Here is a 19,586-nt window from a genome sequence, read left to right on the forward strand (position 1 = left end):
TGGAAATGGCTCAAGCTACCCAAGAGATCCCATCTCACTGCTGGGAGTGCACAGCAGCAGCATTTCACCAGATAGTCACTGAGTACCAAAAAACCCATCAGAACTTAAAAGCACAGAAAGCTGAACCTTCATGTAAACTGACTCCAGAAAGCAAAATGACCAAAGATTTTACAGTTTCCAAACTAAGGTACAAACACATTCCCAAACATATTTCAGCTCTCTCACAATTAATTTTTCATCCACAAGACACACCCATTCACCCACACAAAGCCAAACAAGCCCAGCACAAACCCTATAAATTTAATCAAGGAAGGAAGAGTAAGCATGAGATGTTTATTTCTATTTTTAAATACTTGGGAGGTGCCTCAATACTCCCTGCCTACATAGATAACTAAGTAGGTGCTCCAGAACTGTGAGATCCAGTGCACGATCTGGCACGAGCAGGCACATCCAAGTAGCAAAACATGAGAGAAGCACAAAAGGTGATTAAGAATGCTATTAAGAAAGGCTTTTGAAATAATTGTTTCCTCTAAGCCAGGACAGACACTAACTCAGGGTGTTACTGCAGAGAAGAATACATATATATATACACACATATATACATCCGTATTCAAGCACACCGAAATGCTCTAAGCAGACTATGGTTTATAAAGAACAAGACAGTCTCCTCCTTGTTCCCACAGTTTGTTTCTGCCTCAAGCAAAGTTGGTTGCCACTCTGGTTGCTCTCTCCCTCACCCAAATGGTTTGCATAGCAGATATGCTGAACAATCAAGTTTGAACCAGGCCCTAATCCTGCTGACTTTTCTCGCAAAACTGCTGGAAAGGAATTCTTCCTGGCAGCTGCAGTGCCTCTGCTCATTAGTTTACCAAGCAGCAGCAGAATGAACTGGACAGGCACATCATTTCTGTGCTGCTGCAGAGAACAGAGATAAGGGCCAGGCAGGCAAAAGGAAGGCTCCCAGTTTCCCAAACACATAATGGGAAGGAGAACAGAAAAACAGAGGTTTGAGAAGAAAGAGAGCTTGCAAGTACCCAGGCAAGTTACTGCCACACTTGCTGCTGTTGTGGGAACCTCCTTTCCCTTTGCTGTAAGATTTGAGGGTGAGGATGTCAACCTTTTAGGTTTTTTTTAACTCCTTCTTTAGGGCATTGTGTTTAACCAGGCATGGCACAGTTATTTGCACCAATTCCAGTGTCTCCTGGATACTAGAAGAATGAGTAGGATAACATTGCAAAATAGCTGTCCACTTGCTCATGATGTTCTTTGTCCAGGCAGCACCCTCACATACAGGTCAGATCATGCAGCCCACTCAGCACGTAGAGAGATGCAAATGTTTTTGCTTCTTGCTATGCAATTTCCTTGAAGTAACCCCATTATTGCACACTTAATGTAAACAGAGCTTTGCACCATTTATGGCAAAAGGTGAGCTCTGTGTTGTTGAACAACATTTCCTCCTCCTCCCTCATCCCAGGCCAGCTACCATGTCAATAAATATTTAAAAAGTAGACAAGAAAACCAAGAAAGCTTCATAGCTTGATGTTTTGAGTTACTACACATATGATGTTGAATTTATCTACTGGAAAGCATATGGACATTGTATCCAGAATCCAGAGCATGAACAGCACAGGACAGGTACAGCACATTGATCTGAGTACCGTTAAAACAGTGCCATGATTAAAACAGCAATGCTGGTTCACAGAAAATGTTCCTTTTAGACCAGGCAAGAAGCTAGAGCTGGAACTTGTGATCACCACAGACTTCAGGGGCCTCCCACTGTCACCAGGGACCTGCTGAAAGATTTCCATGGCATTCTCCACTCCAGAAATGCCCTCTGACTTCCTTTTCTCCCAAAAAGGTCATCTGACAGGTGCACATAACTCTAATCATTCAGAGTAGCATCCTAAGGGTAGAAAATAATAAATTTTTTGCCTAGGAAGATGATTTTTTTTCATCTTTAAGATGTATTCCAATTACTAATATTCTCCTGTAAACCACTTGATCCTAAAGCAGCCCTTGAATTTAAGATCTCTCTACAGCTGGTTTGCTGGAAGCGGTATTTGTTTTTCCTGCCACCACTCTCTTCATCTCCTGGTGCAAGGTATTACTGATTATTTTAATTTCTTTTCTACAGAAGAGAAATGGATGCACACAGACAAACAACTGCAGTGAACAGAAGAGGAAGAAGGCTTCATCTCTGAATTAGGGATTTGCATACTGGTTTTATCTGTAACACCCACTGCAGTACTTTATCCCAGACTCTCAGATCTCAAAAGACAGAGCAGACAGTGACTCACTGCAATTTCAGTTCTGTATGTAGCGCTTCACGTGGACCAGTCAATTCTGATTCTGCCAAACAGCCTTCACAGGCACTCAAAGTAAACCAGCTTCTCTAAGAAAGAGCTCCTATTCATGCGCTGCCTTCATGAGGAAAGCTCCAGAGATGGAAGGGAATTTAGTCAATGTTTCCCCTTTGTGCTGTAATGATTTAAGATTCAATTAATACAACACAGGGAGGCACTAATTCCGAAACACCTGCCTTCGTGATAACTGGATTAAGACCTCCAAACTTGCTGCACTCCTACCAGTGCCAGCCTGCCAAATGACAGCAGTTGTCAATAGCGACCAACTGGAGGCTGGGGTTTCCACTAAATCCTAGAGCACTCTTTAAAGAGGATTCCCCACAAAAGGGAAAGGGAAAAAAATAGAAAAAACACCCCACTTGACAGCTCTGAATTTGTTTAGCCAGAAGTCACAGCTCCTCTCCTGCACGCTTTGAAGGCTGGAGACTGGCTCCTATCAGATCCTTTCAAATCCCTCAAAGAAAGGGAAGAGACAAAACCAAATAAAGGGGATAGGGCATCCTCAGAGACAGAGCTACTCCCTCACTGATCAATACACTCTGGGCTCTAGAGAGAACAGCTCCAAGAAAGATTTTGGGGCAAAATGCTGGCAGGGTGGGGAAGAGCAGGGCAGCTGGTTGCATTGGGAGAAGAGCCAACAGGTTTGGGCTTCAAGTGGGGTTTTTCTCCTCTTTTGTCTGCCTCAAAACAGGGGTTTTCTTTGGATTCGTTTGGGCAGCATGAAAAAAAAAGTGTTTCAGAATTAAGACCATGCTGGTCTGAAATCTAGGGAGAAACTTTTGAGGCTGGTGTGCCAGACCAGTAATTAATAAAGTGAAACATTTTCCTTACCTTTTCAACACTACAGAAACTATTTCAACCACACAAGAAGGAGCTGAATTTTTTTTTTTTTTTTTTTATCCTTTACACTCCTTCATCACCCTGACCTATTGGAACCACACTTGAAAGCTCGATCGGAGCATTCAGTGATACATAACTTCCATTTTAGTGAAACAATCCATCTGCTCCATGTGACTCAGAGCCTGCTTTAAGAATGCAATACTGTTTAGGCCAACGGTTGCACCGCACAAAGTGTTTTGTTCACATGCATTCCTTTGGGATGACAGAGCCTATCCACGGCCCTAACGGTTGGGGCCTGTGGTTTTTTTCCCTCATCCGCTGAATGCTGCAGTGACTAAGCTGACAAAAATTCCTAGCCAATTATAAACCCACTTAAAGAGACAGGCAAACCCCCTGCAACCTTCCCTTGCTATCCTATACGGGAAGTTTCTATACATAGAAAAACATCTCCTCCTCCCAAGGCCTGCGTTGATATAAAAGACTTTCTCTGCGCGCCCAACACTTCAAACATGCTTCCTAAATGGCATCATTTCCCAAAACCATAACCTTTAATCATCCATCTATATCCCTCACACATGAACTGGAAAAAAATAATTAAAAAAAAAATTAAGCTAAATTGACCCCATAATTGATTGAAAATTTAGAGAAGCCATTAATGGGGGAAGATGAGCCTGGACAGCCATTCAGCAATGTTCATTAAGGGGGGAACAGTTAAGTGCCTATAAACCCAATATTTTGCAAGAACACATCAAGAGGGTCACATTTGGTGTACAAAGTAGAAGTTTGATCCACCTAAGAGCATAAGTTGAACTTTAACTAGCAACAACGGAGAACTTTTGAGTTGCCCCTCAAATCCCTCTCAGCAATCAAATTCCAAAGAAAACACCAGCCTTTCCCAAGAGTCATGTGCTGAATTCATCCACTGTCAAGGGCTACACAAATACATTTAATAATTAGCCCGGGCATATAGAACTGTGCTTTGGGCAGGTAACTACACGCTCACTTTGCCCAGCAAGAAACAGTAAACAAAAAAAATATGGAGAGAATGGCATATGGTTTCCAGCTTTAAAAAGCCAGGCTCTGGGGCACCTCAGACTCTCCCCATTTTATGGTGGGCAAACTCGTTGCTAAATCATTTTTAGCACTCGCCTGATAGCACATGCACATTCCATTCCCAACACTCAAAAGGAGGGGGAGGAAGCGACAGTCGACAACTGAACCAGGCTGAGTTCACCTCAGAAGAAAAAGGCAATTCAACAATCTGTATTAACATATTATTATCCAAGCATCTTTATATTAGAAGTTAATTCTCATCGACTTGAAAAGGAAATCCCAATATTAGTGGGAGAAAAGGCTAAACAAAGACTTCTTCAGGACTGTTAAACACTGAAAAACTTGCCACATAAAAATGATTTATGAAAATGCTTAAGGACAATCAATTCCTACATTAATGTGAAGGAAAAACAGGAAAATGGCTCTTCCTATGCAAAGTTTTTAGAGAATATGACTCCTATCCAGATTGAGCCTAAGTTTCCCCTTCCTTCAGTCAATTTCAAATTTAATTGCAGATCAGCCATCACAAAATACGTATTTCTACACATTCCATGAAAATGGGACAACTGGACAGGTGAAGGACAGATCACTTTATGGCCCTCCACCAAGATAAGAAGACTGCAGCTCAAGTCCACCCCTTGTCTGACATCTATACAAGCATTACCTGCCAAAGCTGAAACCCCTAGGAAAACTCACAACCCACTCCAAGCTGGACTCATTGCATGGATAAGGGCCACAGAAATCTGCAGAAAATGCTAAGCCAGGCTGAGTTTGCCTTGTCCCTGTGACATCTGCAAGAACAGAGCAAAACCACAGCTTTCTTTTAGTTTTACACTTGACATTTCCCTGACATTTTCCCTATAACACTGCTAGCTGTTCTCAGCTCCCGGTTGTTTTGCAAATTCATCATAAAATGAAAGCCTTACATTACATCTAATTAGCTATCCAATACAATTGTCTATTCTATTAACAAACATTTGTCTAATATATATCAATGGCGCCTGGAAATCCACGTTAAGCACATTAATGAAAGATCTGGTTCAAGTTTGGATTTGTATTTAATTGCATAGATTTAACATGCCACTGCTGCATAGGAAAGTAAACCAAAAAATTCTCTAAACAGGGCATCACTTTCAGTCTGCTCCAGGATGAAAACAAATCATTAAGAACAGCAGAGTGCTGCAAGCAAAACCAAAAGCATTCTGTTTCCAACCCTAGCTAGCAGCAGATTATCAAGTTTCTGAAACATCACTAACACACAGTACCTCTAAAAGAAAATTTAGGATGTGACTGAAGTTTTAAAGTACTTCCTTTTATTTTTCTTATTTTAAGTTCAAAATAAATAAACATCATCTTAGAAATCCTCACTGGATGTGACTGCAGCCACTGTTTCTCTCTCCCCCTCTGCTCCATAGCCTTGGACCCCTTGGGCTGCAGAGTCATTCCCTTCTCCCATGAGCTTCCACATAACCTGAGGTTAGACCAGGATTTATTTTCAAGCACTCCCCATCAGAAGGTTGTCAGGCACACAGTGTGCAACCTGGTGAAGCTTTTGTATCCTCCTGTAAGGAAGAACTGGCACTCTTTTCTTCCCCAGCCTTTACCACACAGCATCAGAGAAACTCAACTGAGGAATGAATATACACACACAACCCAGAAAACCAAGGAATTACTATTTCCTATCAGTGACCTCCCAACTGCACTTCTACAGGGCTTTTTCTGACACTGAAACAGTTTCTTGGCACAAGACAACTCAAATAAATCTATTAGAATGGTCTCTAATAAAACAGAGTTTGTATTACCCAGATTAACTGGGCACATACATTTAATCACTCCACCACCTATAAGGAATTGTAGTGCCACTGAAATCATGGCCTCATTTACTGTCTCATTCCACAATACATGGATTACCCCTTCCCATTATCTCAAACAACGCAAAGAAAATGAAATTTCTCCAATAGCATGGATGGCCACTAAAATGTAGCTCCAAAATTTATTCCAAAATGTGGGGGAAAGTTCTAAATCTTTTCGAAGTATTCTTAAAAGTTAGTTGCTTTCTCTTTTTTTTTTTTTTTTTTTTTTTTCTTTTTGGAACATGTAGCAAAGCGCTGGACTGAGCTCACTGCATCATCTTTTCATACTGGAAAATGAAACTCCCAAATTTAAAGACCTCTCAAAACAAACAAATCTCTGAGCCAAAAGAAACTAGGAAGCCACGATGAGTACTTAACATTATCACATAGTTTTAGGTGGCTAGTGCAGGCTGCAAGATTCTTCCCAGGTTATGCCATTTTATAATAGAACAAAGAAAAATGGCAAGTATACATTTGTTTAATTTTAGCCCTTTTCTCAGAATATAAACCACTGCTACAATAATTAACTGCAGATTGGCCTAAACTGCTCTGCGGCCATTCCAGCTTACTAATTAAATATGCTCTCACAGCCATAATAAAAATTCTGGGAAACCTCTGGCTGGAGAGCAAACTTCTCAGGAGGGAAGCAAAAGTCAGCAAAAAAACTTCATTCAGAAGGAAAACACTAAGAAAATCTTTTTAACGTACTCCAGATTTTTCTAACTCAGTGACACCAACTGTGCCTTTTACAATTATTATCTTTTTTTGACTATTTATTCCTTTCAGAAGATGTTTATTTGCTGGAGAGTTTGCATACCACCAAATACAACCAACAAAAAACCTGTCCATTTCAAAATATGGTCAGGTTTATATGACACCTAATTTTTTTTAAACCAACAAAGGTAGTATTAGTGTTACGCAGACCAACACCTAACATTTTACCACATCTAATTTGCTTGCTGAAAGAGTAAAACTTAAAAGCATGTTGTCCTCTGCTGACATATATAATATCTACTATATTTCAGTGTTCAAGGGGGAAAAAAATGCAGCAGAAAACAAAAAAAAAAAAGGTATGCAAAGATAATTTTAAGAAAAATAAGATAATTTGATTCATCATCTCCGGCTCCCAACTTCTTCCCCTCTCTTGCTGCCTACGCAGTTCATGTATGTTCACTGTTTCTAAAGGACAGAGGAATACAGTGAATACTCCTCAAAGAGGAGAAGACAGGGAGAGAAAAGGGGGGAGAAAAAGTGCAGCACATGTTTTTCAGCACTACTCTGCTGAATCAACAGGGAGCAGATTCCCAGCTGGTGCACACTGTAAGCACTGCACAAGTCAATGGAGCCATGTCAAACGACACCACTCAACTGCATTATCTTCTGAGCTCCGTGTAAACAAACAGGAGCAGATTCCGAATATTTGTGAGAATACATCATGTTACTGTCTCCATATGTTTAAACATTTTAGTAGAAGGCACATATGGACCACTCTTCCCACTCACTGTCATTCTCTCCCTCCTGCTCCTCATACACTGTATCTTCTCGGGCCATTGTCAAACTAATTCAAAAATGAATAAGGATACATTTTCATTAAAAACATTTTGTGCTTAGCTGCCATCTGCTTCATTGGCCTCCAAATCCTCACATGCCTTTTCCATGGTCCTCAGTTTCACACATTGAGAAGCTCAAAGTTTTCTCCTGTTGTATTCTGCAGTGAGGTCTACATGAGCTATTGTTTCATGTCAAATTCATCTCTTGAACCAAGTGCTTCATGCTTACAGCCCTCACCATGCCTTCTTTCTCTACAATGCCAAATTACATATCCTTTTTTTAATGCCTAAACTCTAATCTTAAAGGTCCCACACACACTTCAGATACTCCCTGTCACTGTTTTTATGAGAAGCATGGCTATTCCACCCCCTCTGGGAAACATGGGAGCTCCAATTTGCTCTCACAAGGGGGGGACCCAGACAGTGCTCTCGTCCTGACCCACAGAAGCAGCAGCTGAAGCCAACACCCCTTTCCTGAGAGAGGTAACAGCCTGTCTCCATCATAACCAGACCCATTGTCTTTTCTGAGTAGGAAAAGTTTCAGTAAGTGTTTGACACTGAGCACCTCCAGCTTGACTGGGGGAAAGAAGACAAATAATTAAGATAGGGGGAAAACCCAACAGGGCACCATAGGTCTTATATACAGATCACTGCTATTACTTTTTTCAAATAGTTTGCCCAGCTCATTTCTTACAGCCCAAGCAATAGCAAAAGTGTCTTAGGAAGCATTAGCTGGACTTGCTTGAAAAAAAGAACACAAAGGTTATGGTAGACCAGGGATCCTGAACTTCCAGGCAGGCTTTCAAGGGTGTAATTTACATTTGGTTACTGCAGGCTTGGAAAGGTCTAGTGACTAAGGCAGCAGACCTCAAAAGTTAATCATCAGCAAGAGGATTACAGAAAACAACCCAAGTTTTCTTTACAGCAGACCACTGGACAGGCAGAGCTAGTGTGTCATCAGACACAAGCCTTGCAAGGGGTACAGCGGGAACAGTTTTTCTGGTTCTCACATCAGTTGCTGAGCAAGATGCAGGCAGCTTCCATAAACCTTTCCAGCAGTCACAACTGCCAGAAAAAAAAGAAAAACATAAAAGGCCATAGTCTCATTTGTATGTCTGGACACTCAGTTTTTATCTTTTCCATCTCCACCTGTGCCCCAAAGCACTGATGCAAACAAACAACTTCAGTACTCTCCTTTTATCTTGAGGGATTCTTCTATGTGGCCTTGCAACCCCAGTGAGGCACAGCTGGCATTTAATACACCAACATAAAAGTAGGTGCAAGTCGGAGAGAAGAGAGCATGCCAAGCCCAACACAACATGCTGCAGCTCCAAAGAGAGCAAACTCGTATTGCTGCTGCCTTGGGGCACTCAAAGGTAAAGGAATGTACACTACACAGAAACCAGGGCAACCAAACTGGCAGGAGAGCTGCTGACGCTTTATGCTGAGCCTTAAAAATACCCAGAAAAATCTAAAAGTTACAGTTTCTTTGTAGCTTGCTCTTTTATACAAGTGTCCATGGATTATTCTAACTCGGACACAGCATATCCTTCCCTCCCTCCTCCCTCAGCATTGTTCCTGCACAAGTTATATTGAAGGAAGCACAAGCTTCTTCCTTTGTTTGTGAGCAAGAAAAAGAAGGAAAAAAACAACTTCCACTCAATGGCAAAACTAAACAGAAGCCAGGCTACTTAAAGTACCAAGTGTTCCCACACAACATTTACCCACCAACTTCAGATCTTTCAGCGTAAAACCTAAACAAGGACAAGAGAGATTTAATACACACTCCTCCAAAGACACAGAGCAAAGAAAAATAAAAAGGCACAAAGTAACCTTGAATGACAGAGAGCATTTTCAGCTTGACATTACTGTGACGCACAAGGAGAATGTCAGGGTTAAATTAGATACTGTACTAGAAAAATATTCCCTGGAAAATAACATAGGTGTCGTATCTCGACCTGTAGGAAAACGCCAACTGAACCACTCAGTAACTGAAAGGTCCTTCCTTTTCTTCTTTTTCATGTCTTGTGTGATTTCATACTGCAAGAGTCCTCTCCTGATCAGGAGTTCATTGCCAAAGTGCCCGAGCAATCTAGCAGGGGAGACAAAAAGCTTCCTTTGGAACAACTGCACTTTTGTACTTCCCTTGTTTTTCTTCAGAGCAGGAGTACTTTGGGGTTGTTTTCTTTTTACATGAATGGCCTGCAAGTTTGAAGTCATCTTCCTTCAAGTCTGTGTCTTAACACAACAAACAGATTAGAACAAGCCCAAGTTTCTCACTCTGCTTATTGATTAGAACTTGATAATTTCTTTATATGCTGTACATCCTAAGATACTCTAAACCAAATTGTTTTTCCACACAGTAATGCTCTTAACGAGCCTTTCAAGGCTGTTTTCCAATACTTGCTTTCTTCTTCACAATCTCCCATGAAAGGAGATGAAAGCATATATGGAAAAAAAAAAACCATTACCTACACCCTTGTCTTCAAAGTCCTGCTATCACAGTCTATGACCTCATTTTATTTAAACAAATTTCTTCTCATGTGTATTTGGGATCCAAATTATTTTAACAGTCCCTTAGATGCCAAAAAAGTTTTTTTTTGCACATTACTTTTGTCTACTCCAAATAGGCAAAGCACACAACAGAAAGCAAGTAAGTCATTATATCTCATTAAATACACTCTTTTTACATCTATTCAAACCACCGAGGGCAATGAGGTTGCACAGGAGTCACCTTGGTCACCCTCTGTAGACAACAGAGTTACACTCTGTTAATGAAGACATAAATTTGGCCTGCAGGACTCACAGAAACACTCCCCTCACCCTGGGCAAAGCACAAAGTCTCCCAGTAACAGGCTGAGGGGGTTTCTTTGCTCTGTTTAAAAAACGAACTTTATTTCCTGTAAGTATTGATAAAAGCACATACTCCAAATGCCTTTTGCAGAGGTATTTTTGGCATGTGTTGACTGAAACTGCCCCACGAGCTACTTTAATTGCAGTTCTAATTGCACAGGAGGACTCCACAAGCAACTGACAAGCCACTTTAGAAAAACACAACATGCCCAGATGAAGGTAACCCGAATACAGTCCTGATTTCTCTCACACTGTGGTGCTTCCTATCATTACGGCAGCTTTGGTCAAGACTGCATGTGGAATTTAGGAACTGTTCCTCCCAGTGACGACTGTTGGTAATTAAGTCCTACTGATACTGCAGGGCTCAGCTTTCGTAAAGTTACAGGATGAACTCAAAAAGCCATGTAATCATGTTACCTGAGTAAACTATGTGTTTGTTTACTCTATTTTTAAAAAGTGAGAAGGGATCAAGTTTTGTTTTTGCTAATACTTGCTATCAGAAAGACATAAACCTGCCAGATAAGAACAAAACAGGCAAGGGTAACCTCGCTGGAAGTGAAGATATTCATGGACTCTTTGACTCTACAGACTGTACTGTGAAAATTAATGTCCGTAAACAAGTCCTTACGTACAGGATTTACCATTACAGGAATGTCTGGAGGTGCACGCCAAGAGAAGCAAAAAACAAAGTCCAGTTAACAGCTTCAGCACGCACGGCAACAGCTCTGGCACACACGGAATGTCACTGCAGCAGGAGGAGATGGCACTCGATGGCCACCTCCTGCCAAATCCTCAAGGCAGGTAAAGCTGCCTCCAGCTTTGCTACAATGGCATTGGTTCCATACTTACACTTCCCACCTTTTCCAAGAGGAAATAACTTGGGGAGTTTGTTGGGCCGTGTTTTACAGTTGCCGATTTGTGTTTTCTCTTTTTATTTTTAATTTAAGTGAGACAAACTGTGGCAGCATTCTCCTATGAAAATCCTGTGAGAGGATGTGCTGCCACAACAAACCTTTACTGACTGGGGAAGAATCTATTTGTGTGGCAACTGGGTAACTCATGCAAACTATAAACAACTAGAATAAAAGTTTCAGTTGCTGAAGAGCTTAAAATAAACCCACAAAACTAAACATTCAAAAGAGGTAACAAAAACAGGATATCTCCTCAAATCTTACTTTTCTGGCAGTGGTTTGTGGTCCAGCAGCGGTAGTTGTACTCATTGTTAATAGATGTCTTCTCACACAATGGCTTCTCTTCCATTGTTCCCGGACACAAGTCCCCACATTCCTTTGGAGGTTTATTCCCAACTATGTAGTTATTGGACACTGCATCTAGGATGAGAGACCAGTCCACTGTGGAGAGGTAACACAGGTCAGAGTTCTTCTCGATCCGGATGGCCCCACGGGTGATGTTCCTCAAGTTGTGAAGCCCAATCTCCTTAAGATTCGTCATTTCAAAGATCACCAAGGCATAGTTATAGAAGAGGTTCCTGCCACGAATGACTGTGAGGTTGGGGAAGAGATCACTGAGGCTTTCCAAGCCTGCCACACGGAACAGCAGCAAGTAGTCAGTGATGACAGTGAGCTTTGGGAAGCGGAAGTTGCGGTAATCCTCCGCTTTGGAGATGAGCAGGATCTGCAGGAAACCCTCGATCACCGTGCAGTTCTCCAGGCGCTTCAGCTCATGGATATCATTGCGAATGTCGACATTTGGCCCGCAAACTGAAATGGAAAAGGAGGAAGAAAAGTTAGTAAATAAGCTGCAAATAGTTAGTAAATAAGGCATTCCTAAACCTTTTGAAACTGGAATGTAAGAAGGATATTCTGATGGCCATAAGATTTTTAACTTTTAATTAGGTTGCAGTGTTAAAATAGAAAATGAGTGCTTGATTTACACCTACATGGAACCTTCATTTCATTTAACCTGTCACGCTAAGCACTGCCAGGAGCACCACGGGGATGGCAGCTCTCCCTATACTCTGCAGCACACAGAGACACGTTGGGTTATTATTGCTGATGACAAGAGCTGCATTACACTGAGGAATAAAAAGATAAGCCAAATGCTTTTGCACGCCCCGCTTCAAATTAGATCATGAACGTGTGCCCAGAGCAGGGCGTCAGCCACATCACTTCAAACCAGTCAGGTGAAACAGAAAGTGATCCAGTGGTCATTACGTTACTATTTCACTCCCCACCCTGCTTAAGACACAGGCACACAAAGAGGGCATTTCCCAGAAAATTACAACTCCGGCCTCAAATCACTCTTTCCTTCCAGGGTCACACGCCAAACAAGCCCTAATTCTTGGAATGCTAGTCTTGCAGTAGGTCAGCAACAACACTAAATCCACAGAAAGCTGGTCAGCACTTCCTGCTCTGTGACTGGGAAGAAAACAAAGTGCTTGGACTTATAGCATTGAATTCCTGTTTGCATGTTCCAGTAAACCAAGTTTCACTAATTTTGGCACCAAGATATAAAAAAGTCTCTTGAGTTCTAAGAAACACAGGATAAATTTATTTACAAGAACATGGAGCATCACAGTGAAGAATCTTTCCTTGAAAACAGCAGATTGAACTCAATGAACTCAATGAAGAAAATAATGACCAAAAGGATTATTCCCAAATAAATCTATGTATTAAGTTTTTCCATATTAGAGACACATCTCAATAACAACATTAAAGGCACTAGAAGACATGTGTGTTAATAATGCAATATTTAGACACATACAATCCACTTGGACTTAAAACAAAGAACTACAGAGTGTAGAAAGCTGTTATTCTTCAAAACCCTCAGAGCTGGTCTTCTTTGGAAAACATGCAAAAAAGATTCCCCATTAGAGATACTAAGTTGCTTGTAAGCAAACAAAGCAAAATGCCCATTTATTTAAGCAACCCAAACCTCAAATAAACACCAAGCAATTCAATTTTGTGGAAAGGTTCTCTTTTAATGCATACTAGGCTTAATTATTTTAAAAACCTCTTTTCCTCAGACAAGAGGAAGGTCTAAACAAGCATTGCAGCCAAAAAACTTAAATTCTAACCCAGACAAATTGTCCAGAGATTCAGAAATTGCACTGACAATAGAAAGCAGTCCTTCCATCCCACAACACTTATCTAAGGCTAATAACTTAAGCTAACAAAAGATCCAGAGCATGAGCATGCTAAAACCACAGCAACTCTAATACCCAACGAGGACTTAAAGACTTCTAAGTCTTTAAAAGACTAAAGGACTTTCTGGTTAGAGGGACAGCATAAAAAAATAAAATAGAGCGAAATCTTTGTTAGGAAACAGATGTTTCTACACAAACTATTACCTAATCTTCCTTCTGTAAAGATTCAAGCTGAAAGCAAAGGCTATTAAATGTGACTTGCTGCACTGAAGTAGCTATGTGCAAGAAAGTTCATTCCCTAGACCTTAAAAAAAAAAAAAACAAAACAAAACACCAAGACTAATGTACCACCAGGAACACTTGGTCCCCATGAGCACTGAGACAGGAAATCCCCATTTTTGTACATACTGATTTCAGAAAAATTGGACTCTACTGCTGGAATATATGTCACAGCTTGAACTTCAGGAAAACATTAAAAAGGGTGAATGGGTTGGCACTATCCAGCTTTAGAAGCCAGATAGAAGAGGGAGAATATTAAAGAACTCCAAGGTAGTAGATCTGGTAAGAGATGCACTGGTTAGTGCAGAAGTGAGGAGTTCTCCCCTGAACCTGTAGGAAAAACAACCTTGAGCCTTATTAAACTCCTTCAATGAGCTGGTACCCATGTCTTGCTTTCAACTTCAGAAATCATGTTCTAAAGCCACAAACCCTCCATCCACCACAGGTACTGTGCCCTCTGCCCAAAGGGTATTTACACTCTGACAGTGAGCTTCTTTTGTTTCGAAAAGGCAAGTTAAAACACACACAATGTCCCCCATTAAACCCTTTTGGCTTCCATCTCTGCCTGCTGGCAGGCCAAGGTGAACAGTATGGCTCCTGCTATGGCAAAGCAAAAGTAGCAGAATTTATTCTCCTGCCATAAAAGTTTAGAAAGCCTAACTGCTCCAAGCCCTTTATTTTGTTAAAGAAATAAAATTTGCACTTGTGCTGACATTTTGCAGGCAAGGTTCCAGAGTGATGGGTTTAAAAACAGCTGAGTTACAATACCCTAAAGAACAATTTGTAAGAGAAATGGCAGCAACCGTTAACTAAAGCATTATATATCTGTTCGTGTCTCTGTTTGAGGCTGGGCTTTCAAAGTCGTATTGCTTTTAGCTTCATGTTTGTTTCAGCTCAAAAGTTACTTAATTTTAGATATTTAATGCTTTTATAAATCGATGAAATTTCTAGAGCTCCGTGGCAAAAGTATGCACTCACTTGCCTCAGTTATGAAACATCATCCCCTCAATATGGAAAAGGATGAAGTGCAGTGGGGTCCCACATTAGAAATTGATCACAGATGAGTGGCTGTTGACATTGCTGATTTAAGAACTTACTAGTTCATCTAGTGAGTTATGTTTTTCAGAACTTTACACATATAATGAGAACTGCAGAGACACAAATGTGAAATAGGACAAGCATTGTGGGCCATCCTGACACTTGGAAAAATCAGCTCCCATTAAAGAAGATATCTTTTAAAAAAATTTTCTTTTGGGTTCACATTGTTCACCAGAGTTAATTATACCACAATACATCATCTTTTTCTCACGTTTTTCTCTCTGCTCTGAAAAGGATTCTATGAAAAACAAATTAATCAGAGCTCAAAGTCAACTCCAATTTCCATCTGGCTGTTCTGTGTTTTCTTTGGATGCCATTTGAGAGAAAGCGTATATGGACTCACAATATAAACTCGTCTGTCAGACACAATGAAGTGCACAGAAAATGCTCTTTAGAGCATTTATACTCCATTTAAGAGTTTTGAATATTCCAGTTTAGAGAACTTTTTTAATATGACTAGGATAACTTGCCTTTGTTTTACATTTAATTCAGAACTGGAAATTAACTATTATGTATTTATTTTGCTCACTAACAGCACATAAAAATGCAACAGATGTTTATTACCCTGCCCCGCTAGTTCTGGGTAGATTATAAACACCCAGGATAATTACCAATAGTCAGATTCATGCTGTTTTCATTCAGCTGCCTACAGATTTCCAAGCCTTTCCTTAAACTGCCTATCATTTATCAGACTCGGCCTAAAACAAGAACCTAATTCAGAGTCAGACATTTGTTCTTTAAAGGCAAATGTATTTATTTGTTTAAAAGATAACTCCCCAGTATGGTAAAATACCAAAGTGAAGCAACGCAGTTTGTACCTAGACAAACACAAATGCCTCCCTGGAAACAGCTCTTTAGTAAAGGAGTCCTGAGAACAAGAAGCCCTGTTGTGCTCTTTTTTTTATGGGGAGGATCCTATGGGCAAACTGCAGGGCATATAAACTTCCAAAGGCAATAGAAATACCCACTCCACACCCCAGTCATCCAGACGATCTGCAGCCCATTCCTAGTCAGAAGAGAGATCCAAGCCGACTCATGTAACTGAGATGGGGTCAATGAACTACCAGGAAAAGTGATTGCACGTAACAGGTTCATACGAGAGTAATTAATGCTCCTTGATCTGGCAGAGCCTCCTGGCAAGTCTCTGTGTAAGTGGTGCCCTGGCTGGGAGCAGAGCTGGGCTGTGAACACACACAGCACCACTGCTGAGGACAGGCTGGGCAGGCTCCAAACCAGCTGTGTCACAGAGTGCAGTGATCCAGCAGATTCCTCTCGACCTTAACTATAATTTGCCAAAGCTCACTTGGATCATTAAAACCATTTTGACACACAGAGCTGCCTTGTCACCTTGAGAAACACCTGCTATCTCATCACCATCTATTTACAAACAGTCATTTACTCCACACAGCAGCTCTTCACTCTTTTCCTATATCCACCAGTTACTTCAGGTCACTGGTGACTCCTGAAAGGACTTGGCTGTTGCCCTTCAGTGTTTCGAAGGAACCCTTCTCTTCTTTCTACAAAACCTCATGCTAGCACAGACAAAGCAGCAGAGAGCTTTCTGTTCAACATTCACCCTACACTACAACTTCTGCTGGCTACACCACATCCCATCTGGACATAAATTCATCACAGCTAATTCACTATCAATACCAAGGTGTTCATGGGCAGCATTGACAGCTCACACATTCACTGGTTTTCATAAGAGAAGGATTCATTTCCTACAAGGAGCAATTTCATCATGGTGTAGTTACAAGTTTTGTATTCCTCCAGGTTGCTCCATTTAGTAGTTCTAAAGAAACACAACTATGTTAATTTTTCTTGGAAAAAACCACACTCCTTGACATTTTAAGCCTTGCCTTTGACACTTGACTTTTTTGGATGACATTAGAAGGCTGTACTGCACTGCACAGTCTCAATATCCTCCCAACTAGCCAGAAGTTAAAGATGGAGCAACCACCACTATCCAGCCCTCTCAACACCACAAAGTCTCAGACAAAACAGCACCAAGGCAGCTCTGAGTCAATCCAGCACATCCCTTTCACAATCCTAAGGCCTTTTCAGCACAAGTCTACCCCAGCTGGATCAGGTTTTCCCTAGCAACAGAGACTTGTTCAGCCTGAGCAGTCCTTTACGTCTCTGAAATGAGAACGAGAATGAGGATAGACAGCCTGCCATGAGCATCTCACCAGCAACCTCAATATCAGTTCACATTCACCTTTTTTCTGCTTTCTGATTTCCCTTTGTTTTCCCCCTCCTGAATTCACTCCTGTGAGAACTGTTTCCTTTACTTCACAGTAGAGATGCAAAGTTAATCTTAAACAAGGATACCTCCAGTGTTTCCGTTTTACAAAGAGCATCCCTTGACACTGGTTGCTGAAAACAAGCACTGAAGGTACAGAAATTGATTTAATTCCACATTGTTTTCCTGACCAGGGGTTGTAACACCCATTCTGAGGGCCAAGTCTGTGATCCACAAGGTTCCAAAGAGTTCTTTTTTAAGGGAGGGCATGAGGTTGCTCAACTTCTCATCTACCCTGAAATTCTGCACAGCTGGTAACAAGCACAGTATGTCACCATCAGTGCTGGATGAATTCCCACACAAAGAAAGAACTACAAGGCTTAATACAAGAACACAATTGTGGCTGGTTCTACTTTTAGAGAGTAGCTTGCTTACACCACCACATCTCACTTTGCCAATAATGGCTTTTCTGAGCACACTCCACTCCAAGAAGAGGTTGGCTTTCCCAGACAGTTACTGCTGCTCTCTGGTCAGCACGGAGCTGATGTTACTGAGTGCAGAACATTGCTCTCTCCCAAACTGCTCTAATGAAAGAGGCCTGACCACATCACCCCGCAGTAATGTCAGCTCAGGGCTGTGGGTCTTTCTGGGAGATCAGCACATCTTCTGAACAGTGTTGTTATTTATTCCCAACAGAGCCACTTCCTTTTCATCATGTGTTTTTTAGTTTTAATCTATGGCAGGTCCTTATAAAGAAAAGAGTCCAAAACAGCTACTGAATGTGGCTGTGGTCCAGCTGCCCTCATCCCAGATTCCCAGCATGCAGCACATCCCTTTTCAGGCAAGCATCTCCAGAGTTCCCATCCCTCTCTCACAACAACAAAACATGTTTATTGCACTGAGTGCATTTAGATCTGCATAATGTACCACGGGCTGCATATTGACATGTTTACTATCTGCTGGATCAACTCAATGGAGGGGTTAACTGGCACACTGGAAAAAATCTTAGGGATCCGAAAAACTTCCTTGAAGACACTAAAAGGTTGAATGATGCTAGGAGAAAGAAACTGAACTTAGGATAAAGCAAATCATCAGGAGTTATCCTACATGACTGCCATTGGTTAGAAGAGAAGCAGAAGGACACATGACTGAAAACAGAAGGAATAGTCTGAAAATGAGATGCCCATAAAGACTAGAAACAGAGGAAAGTATAACTTGACCTTAATATCTCTCTTCATTTTTATTCCCACGAATTATGCATGTTTTAAGGAAGCCATCAGGACTCTCATATAGCCCTAAAATAATCCCTTTTAAGTGTTATTCAGTCATCACTGACCAGAGAGTCACTGCAGCCCATGGCCTGGGCCTAAGCCTTCTTTGTTCCTGTAGTTTCAATGACATGGAAGGCAAAGCTAGAAAGTCTGAGAAGGAGCAGCATAACAACCACAATTTCCCTTCGAGCCCATGAAAAGTTTCAGTACAGTTGCACCACTTGCAGACGTAAGGAAAAAAAAATTACTACTGAAGTCTCAGGATTCTTTAATTGCATACTCTGCAAAGAAGAAATTAAATGTGGAGTTCACAGAAATCAGTGGTTGGAGAGATTGCTTATGACACTTTACATTAACACAGGATTCCACCACCCACTGAGCTCTTGGTTTTGCCTCCGTAGTGACACTATGAATGAGATATATATTTTAGTGTCTTTAATGTACTTACACAACCTCCCACAAAATTTCTGTACTCTCTAAGCTCACCTATCCTGTATGTGTCACATCAATCACTAGATCTCTTCCCAGGGAAGCCAGCTTCTGTGTTACCTCTTGGGATGTCAGAACCAGTAACAAGGAGGGAACTAAATCTACATCACGATTCAAGCTGCTTCCCTACCCACTGAACTATTTCTCTTTACTGAATATGCTACATAAACCTCTTTACATTTACCAAGATTTTATGAAGCTACATCTCTCAAGGTGGGGAGGGGATAGATAAAAGGCACCCCACGACCCAGAAAATGTCAATCATTTTAGAGTTTGCTAAGCAATACCATAATTGAACTTAAACTTCTGTATTTCCAGCACTAGCACAACGCTGCCATCTTTGGCTTTCAAAACATGAAAGGGAATACTCAAACCCAAACAAAACCCCACTGTTTCCATTTGAATATGAGTCCTGAGAACATTCTTCATAATATATCTAAGGCCAAGAAGGAGGGCTTGGGGTTTTTTTCATTTAATTACAAGTTAAGCTTTAGAGGACAAAGCCAGACCACTAAGATCTTCAGAATACTCACAGGACTCGAGACTATATTGCAATTTAGCTTGTAATTTCTGAGAAACATAGTCTATT

At 41.1% G+C, this 19,586-nt stretch overlaps 1 protein-coding gene across 2 annotated transcripts in view; it reads right to left on the reverse strand.

Annotated features, from left to right (window-relative positions):
• IGF1R (insulin like growth factor 1 receptor) overlaps nucleotides 1-19,586 on the reverse strand; it is a 165,092-nt gene that overhangs the window by 122,883 nt on the left and 22,623 nt on the right. For both annotated transcript variants that reach the window (XM_021552605.3, XM_021552606.3), the window contains exon 2: nucleotides 11,688-12,233. In XM_021552605.3, the coding sequence (XP_021408280.1) occupies nucleotides 11,688-12,233 (546 nt within the window). The remainder of the gene's footprint in view (nucleotides 1-11,687; nucleotides 12,234-19,586) is intronic.

The sequence above is a fragment of the Lonchura striata genome, chromosome 11, assembly GCF_046129695.1.
Source record: "Lonchura striata isolate bLonStr1 chromosome 11, bLonStr1.mat, whole genome shotgun sequence".
Taxonomy (NCBI): domain Eukaryota; kingdom Metazoa; phylum Chordata; class Aves; order Passeriformes; family Estrildidae; genus Lonchura; species Lonchura striata.